This window comes from Orycteropus afer, unplaced genomic scaffold (assembly GCF_000298275.1).
Source record: "Orycteropus afer afer isolate SDZICR_OR568_19922 unplaced genomic scaffold, OryAfe1.0 scaffold00001, whole genome shotgun sequence".
In the NCBI taxonomy this organism is placed as follows: domain Eukaryota; kingdom Metazoa; phylum Chordata; class Mammalia; order Tubulidentata; family Orycteropodidae; genus Orycteropus; species Orycteropus afer.
This window is the reverse complement of record NW_006921588.1, coordinates 31508571-31516105: the sequence shown is the minus strand read 5'-3', so window position 1 is coordinate 31516105 and position 7535 is coordinate 31508571. Positions and strand designations below refer to the sequence as shown.

General features: G+C 34.5%; 1 protein-coding gene across 1 annotated transcript in view; it reads left to right on the top strand.

Moving 5' to 3' along the window:
- The window catches only part of PPIG (peptidylprolyl isomerase G), a 79383-nt gene extending 74942 nt beyond the window's left edge, over window positions 1-4441 (top strand). The window contains exons 10-11 of the mRNA XM_042781284.1: window positions 2774-2910; window positions 3325-4441. Of these exons, the coding sequence (XP_042637218.1) occupies window positions 2774-2910; window positions 3325-4441 (1254 nt within the window). The remainder of the gene's footprint in view (window positions 1-2773; window positions 2911-3324) is intronic.
- The last annotated feature ends 3094 nt before the right edge of the window (window positions 4442-7535 follow it).

The following is a 7535-nucleotide window of genomic DNA, read 5'->3' as shown; positions in this document are numbered from 1 at the left end:
CTTCAAGGCTCAGGGGTCCAAGATTATCTTCTGTGTCTGTGTTAATTGGTTTCCCTTTTCTTTGTTGAAGAGGGTCTGTGCAATCCTTCTGCCTAGTCCACCATCTTGCCCCGCCTCCTATTCCCGGCTTCTTAAGAAATCATATTCCATAGTGGTTGTATCATTTTACAGTCCCACTAGCAGTGCATGATACTCCCAATGTGTCCACATCCTCGCCAGCATTTGTTATTTTCTGTGTTGTTGAACTTTGCTATTATTTCTAGGGTGGGCTGGTATCTCGTTGTTTTGATTTACATCTCTCCAGTGGCTAATGATTGCCAAGCATTTCTTCATATGTTTGTTTGTTGGCTGCTTGAATATCTTTGGTGAGGTATTGGTTCATGTCTTTGGCCTATTTTTTAATTGGTTAAATATCTTCCTGTGTTTTCAAAACGTTTTAGAAATCTGACTATATTTAGTATCTTACTTCTTCTCTTTCCGTGCATTCCTCAACAGTTTTGTTTTCTACCTACCAATTTTGCTAAAAAGAGCTCTTGCTATATAATCAGCTCCGTGTTACAAAATCCAACAGATCCTTTTTAGTCTTCATGTTATGTGTTTTCTATCCTTGTAATACATTCTTTCCACTCTGATTCTGTGACATTTTCCTCCTATCTCTGTAGACAGCCTGTCTTAAATTTCCAATGCCAATTCATAGTTTTTTACCTGACCTTTAAATACTGGAGTACTTCAGCTCCCAACTAGGCTCACTTTGCAAATTCTCCTTGGCAATCTCATCACTTCCGTGACTTCAGCTGATACCTGTGTGCTGTTAGTTATCAAGTTTTCATCTGGTCTTCTCAGCACTAAAGTTTTATTAGGTAGCCCTTTAGCTGCCAAATGGGCACCTCAAACTTAGTATATACAAAGCTGAGCATAAACACTTGCTCTTCAGACCTGATTCTCCTTTAGATTTCTGATCTCAGTGATTGGCACTATCTGCACAGTTACTTAAAGCCCAAGAATCATTTTGATTCTTCATTTCTTTCGCGTTTTATGTAGCTTACCAGCTCCAAATCCTGCTGGTTCTGCCTCCTAAATAGTCTGACGTCTGTGCCTCTGTCAAACTCCACCTCCACCATCTTCATCCAACTCATCATCATATATTGTCTGAATTAGTACGATGGCTTCCTAAGTGGTCTCTTGGCAATTCTCAACCTTTTTTGTCTCAGGACCCCTTTATAGTTTTAGAAATTACTGACTACCCAAAGGGGTGTTTGTTGATCTGGGTTATATCTACCAATAATCAACATTTTAGAAATTAAAATAGCTATTTAAAACACAAAGATATATAAGCACACATTTCATTATCTCTGAAAGCATGTCATAGAGTCTTGAAAACTATACTGTACAATCATGAAAGAATCAAAGTAGAAAGGGTAAAATGATAATTAGTATAAAAATAGTTTTGACCTCACAAACCTTCTGTCTCTTGGGATTCCTAAACTATGTTTAGAGAATCACTGGCCTAACCTTTTCTCTAAATAGTAACCAGAATGATTATTGAAAAATAAAAATCTGAATATGTCACTCTCTTGCCAATGATATTAGGATAGAAGGAAAATTCTTAGATGACCCATCCAGAAAAACCAACCCACTGCCATTAAGTCGATTCTGCCTCATAGCAGCCCCATAGGACAAAGTAGAACTGCCTTACAGGGTTTCCAACGCTATAAATCTTTATGGAAGCAGGCTGCCTCATCTTTCTCCCATGAAGTAGCTGGTGGGTTGAAACGCCAGCCTTTTGGTTAGCACTCGGATGCCTTAACCACTGTACCACCAGAGCCCATACGATCTTCTATAATCTAGTCCAGGGTTAATCATTATCAGTATTACCTAATATCACTTTCCCTCACAGTTTTTAGCTTTAGCTTTCGTGCTTTATCTAGTGATTATTTCTAAAACTTGGTATGTTCCTCCCTGTCTTGGGACATTTCAGGCTTGGTATTTCTTATGCCTCGAATCTTTTTCCTCATCCCTTTATCCTTACCCTCATTTCCTCGCCCTTGCCAAGCTAAATCCTCATGTAAACATCCTTCAGTTTCCACTTTTAATTATCACTTTAAATGTTCATACCCTTTCCCCATACTAGATTGATTAGTTATCTTTGTTAGGTACACTCTGAGCACCTTTTACTTTTCCATTTACACTCATTCCGATTGTAGTTGTGTATGTTTACTGTCTGTGATTGTGTGCCTATCCCTGTATTCTAGTCCTGTTTATTTTTTTTCCAAAAGAGTAAAATCAGATATATTGTCGTTCACTAATGTTTTCTCCAGCGTATGGTACAGTGGTTGTCATTCCTAGGGGCTGAATAAATATTTGTTGAATAAATGAACATCTATACATTTGAGAAATGTTTGCTTTGAAACGTTAAGTATACGTTATACCCAAATTGGAACTTGGCAACTTGTAAGGGTTATTGTACCATCACAAAATTGTATAGGAATTTTCCAGAAAGATGGTTGAGAGAGGTGGATGACATACAAGACTAGGGTATTCTGTAGTAAGTGCTTTTTATTTGGAAATTGCAAGATGATTAGTTAAAAATTTTTCCGCCACACTGATTCCCCAACTACAATTGGGGAGTTTTAGTAATTTTAAAGTACAAAGAAATAAAATTTTATTTGAACCTAGAAATACTTACTTTTTAATAAGAATAAAATACTAGCTATTATTGCAATGTTTTTGTATTTTTAATATCTTAATTTTTTTTCTTATTTATTTTTTTAAGCGTTATCGAACTCCTTCCAGATCCAGATCAAGGGATCGTTTTAGACGTAGTGAAACTCCTCCACATTGGAGGCAAGAGATGCAGAGAGCTCAAAGAATGAGAGTATCAAGTGGTGAAAGATGGATCAAAGGGGATAAGTAAGATATAACTGTATTATTTCAAATGCATGGAACAAGTAGTTTTTTATATACTATTGTCCATAAGGTTATTAATTAAAAAAAAAAAAGAAAGAAAGAAACTCGGTGCCATCAAGTCGATTCTGACCCATTGTGACCCCCATTGAGTTCCAAGGCTATAAATCGTTACAGAAGTAGACCTTTTCATCTTTATTCTGCCAAATGGCTGGTGGATTCAAACCACCAACCTTTGGGTTAGCAGCCCAGTGCCTTAACCACTACATCACCAGAGCTCCTTTCAAGGTTATTAATAGCCAATTTAATTTTTTCTGAATGCCTTAAGGAGAATAGAATACTATTTTAGCTAATAATGGACACCATTCTTTTCCTAGTAAGGTTCTCTAAACTCTTTAATTATTTTTCTTATTTTTTTAGGAGTGAGTTAAATGAAATAAAAGAAAATCAAAGAAGCCCAGTTAGAGTAAAAGAGAGAAAAATAACTGATCAAAGACACGTGTCTGAGAGTCCAAACAGAAAAAGCGAAAAAGAAAAGAAAGTTAAAGATCATAAATCTAGTAGCAAAGACAGAGACATCAGAAGAAATTCAGAAAAAGATGATAAATATAATAAAAACAAAGTGAAGAAAAGGGCCAAGTCTCAAAGCAGGAGTAAGAGCAAAGAGAAATCAAAGAGTAAAGAAAGAGATTCAAAGCATAATAGACATGAAGAGAAAAGGGTGAGGTCAGGGAGTAAAGACAGGGGTCGTGAGAACGTTAGAGAAAAAGAAAAGCCATCTGATTCTAAAGGAGAAGATCAGGAAAGGAGCAGAAGTAAAGAGAAATCTAAACAGATAGAATCAAAAGGCAGTGAGCATGCCCATAATAAAAGTAAGGAAAAGGATAGGCGCGCACAGTCTAGGAGCAGAGAGCGTGATGTAACTAAAGGCAAACACAGTTACAATAGCAGAACAAGGGAACGAAGCAGAAGTCGGGAAAGGAGCAGAAGAGTGAGGTCTAGAAGTCAAGACAGAGATCGCAGCCGAAGCAAGGAGTACCACAGGTACAGAGAACGGGAGTACAGGAGAAGAGGACGGTCTCGAAGCAGAGAGCGAAGGGCAACGCCAGGAAGATCAAGCAGTAAAGACAGGAGGAGGAGGAGGAGAGAGTCACGGAGCTCCGAGAGAGAAGAAAGTCAAAGCAGAAACAAAGAAAAATACAGAAACCAAGAAAGTAAGAGTTCACACAGAAAAGAAAATTCCGAGAATGAGAAAAGAATGTACTCTAAAAATCGTGATCATAATAGCTCAACTAATAACAGAGAAAAAAAGGCTGATAGAGATCAGAGTCCATTCTCAAAAATAAAACAAAGCAGTAAGGACAATGAATTAAAGGCCTCCACCTTGAGAAACAAGGAAGATGAGAAGACCAGATCCTCATTGGAAAAAGAAATCAACCAAAAATCAAAGAGTCAAGAAAATGACCATATACATGACAAAAATAAAAAATTTGATCACGAATCAAGCCCTGGAACAGATGAAGACAAAAGTGGATGAGTGAGTTGTATAAATTTATTTCCATACTGTCTCAGTTTTTAAGTTTTAGAGACTTGCTGATTAATTTCCTTTGTGTTGTTTTCCTCTTCATTGTTTTGTCTGTCTTTTTTTTTTTAATGTGGACTTCATTTAGTTGATCTTTTGATAAACTGCAACCTGAATAATTTGTACTGCTAAAGTTTTAATAAACTTGAAATGAGAAAAAAACACTTTGGTGTAATACTGTGTGATGTGTTTGGCTATTTCATGTATATATTTTTGTGTTGCAACAGTCAGCCAATAGCAAACATGCTATATTTACTACATCCCAATTTGTTTGATCAAACACTTGGAAATAAGCGTAAACTGATTGTTGCAACACATTGTTACAAAAGCTTGTGTTTTTTCATTATTGAAATAAGTTTAGAAGTCACTAGGTAGAAGATATCTTGTATAGATTTTCTGAATGCATTTATAATAGAGCCTTGCAGCAGTTTCTTTTAATTACATGAAGCAGGATCCTAATAAGTTGACATCTTAAATCATCACTTTGATTTTATAATAATTTTTATTTAAATAGATCATTATTTAGATATTTACATTGCATTTCATACCATATTCTTTCAAACCGTAGCTTGTTTCACGTTAATGATTTTCCTGTCAAATTTAGTTTTATTTAACTGTTTATAACCATAATGATAAGATTTTTTATTGTTTTTTTTGTTTTGTTTTGTTTTTTAAGTTGATGTACTGATTGAGCTTTACTTGCTGTTATACAGCATTTGCCAGAACTGTACCTTGGAAAGGAGCACTGCTAGTGCAGTGGTTAAATGCTCAGCTGCCAACCACTTGCTTGGTGGTTCAAACCCACTAGCTGTTTCACGGGAGAAAGATTTGGCAGTCTGCTTCCATAAAGATTTACAGCCTTGGAAACCCTATGGGGCAGTTCTACTCTGTCCTAAAGGGTTGCTGTGAGCTGGAATCAACTGCACAGCAGTGTTTCTTATATACCTTGGAAAATCAAATTTGAATTCTCAATTCTATGTTATGGCATTTTAGGCTGAAGGGTTGAATTTGTTGCTTTTGGGGAACATTGTTTTATTAATCATCCTCCTGTTCTAAAATTTGAAAAAAGGAAAAAAAAAACTTTGTTCACTAAAAAAACAAATCACTTGTGTAATTAAGATTCTAAAAATCATTAGTATTGACGCATTGTTTCCAAAATTTCTTTTTTGCCCACCAGCCTATAATACAGTTGTGTTAATGCTGCATGCATTTTTTTTGTTTGTTTTTTAAGTAGAACTGACTTCTCTCTCTTAGCTGTGAGTTTCAAATGGCAGGAAAATGCATCTTTTCTATGTATGTATCATGATAGGCTACATAGCATGTTTATTGACTCTGGTTTCTGTTCCGGTGGCTTTAAACAATCATTGTTAACACTGTTTTAGCTTGGCATGTATAACACTGCCATATAGCATAGAAAGTTGCAAAATTTGATAGCTAAAGATACCCAAAAGACATTAGATTCTGTGTGTTGTATTTTGCTATTTTGTGATGTGTGGCCTTTTATTCTGTAATTTCTCTTATAAATAAAACATTGAACATCCAGCAAACACAAAACCTGCCTCATTTTAAAGGAAATTTCAGAATTCCAATTAATAATATCCTAGACTGTTTCTTACTTTAATATTTGTCAATATAGTATTAACTGTATCACCAAGGTAGCTTCTTGGTAAATTCAGTAGCTACTCAATGCTCTTTATACTGAATAAATAAAGCAGTGCTTAACTAATACTTCTCAATATTCATTAATACAGTAATGATACATTTGGCATTATTACACTTGTTTTCAGAATGAATAGGATAATGAGGATTGTTCAGAATATCTTAATATATCCACAGTGCATTTGTTCCAAAATTTTTTCCTTATAACAAAAGTAATAGAGGTATATTATGATGCAGGGTGATTCATTCTTTAAGGACTTTGACCAGAAACACACATTAGACATAATTGAGTCTGAGTGCCCAAGTTGTATAATCTGTTATATATTAAGCTGGTTGTCATTTGTGTTAAATTCAGTAAACTTCGGTTTTAAAATCTTTATTATAAAACTATTTGAGCTTCAAGAAAGGTGTTATTTAAGAAAGGATTTCAAGTAACATTTTTCAAAAGTCTGTGCTAAGTAAAAACAACTTTTGTGTTGTCTGATCTCAGAGTTTTATCTATCAAGAGTGACAAGTACTAAGACAAGACTTAAGAGTTTTGAAAAGTAACTGTAGTGGAAAAAACTTTAATATCATCTATAAACATACTTTTTTTTTTTGCTGTCAAAAGAGCAGCTTCATGCATTATTTACTTTTTTTTTTTTTTTTTTTAAGATTTGTTTGCTGGTGGAACAGATGTGGTCAGGAGTTCAGATGAGAATTGACAACCAACTAGATTTATTTTCAGAATATTAGGAAAATTTAGGAAATGATTTAATATTGTACCTCGAGATCTCTTGCATCTGAACAGTGCACAGCTCAAACAGTCTTCTCCTTTCATATATCTGTAATAATTGTGCTATCTTATTGTTTACTTTGAGTGTACTGTTTTCCTAAACATCAGCTGTTCTTTTCTGTTAATTTTATAGTTCTCTTATGTGTCTTGGTGACTTTTTAGAATTAGTTTTGTTTAAATTGCTTTGTTATTTTTGTTGAGTTGGTGATTTCTGAAAAATTTTTCAGAATATGAATTTTTAGGATTATTTGTGTAAAATATATTTCTGGGTAAGCTGTCACAGAAATTGGCATTACAAAGAAATTATTGTTAATGAAATAAGCAGTGGAGAAGTTAACTGGATTGCTTTAAAACTAAATGACATTTGATCTTGTGCCCAGTGAAAGGTATGAAACCTAAAGAGGTAAATACTCCTTTGTATTATAAGCATGCACACATTTGGTTTCTGGTATTTTGGGCAGTGGTATTAACTGATAATTCTTATCTTCAAGTTATTATATAAAACTAGCTTTGTTTTTGTTTTTTTAAGTAGAGCTTCATACTCCACTTCAAATGATAATAGTAACATGCCACTTTGAACTGTTTTTTTAAAAAAATTCTATAGAAACCTGTTTG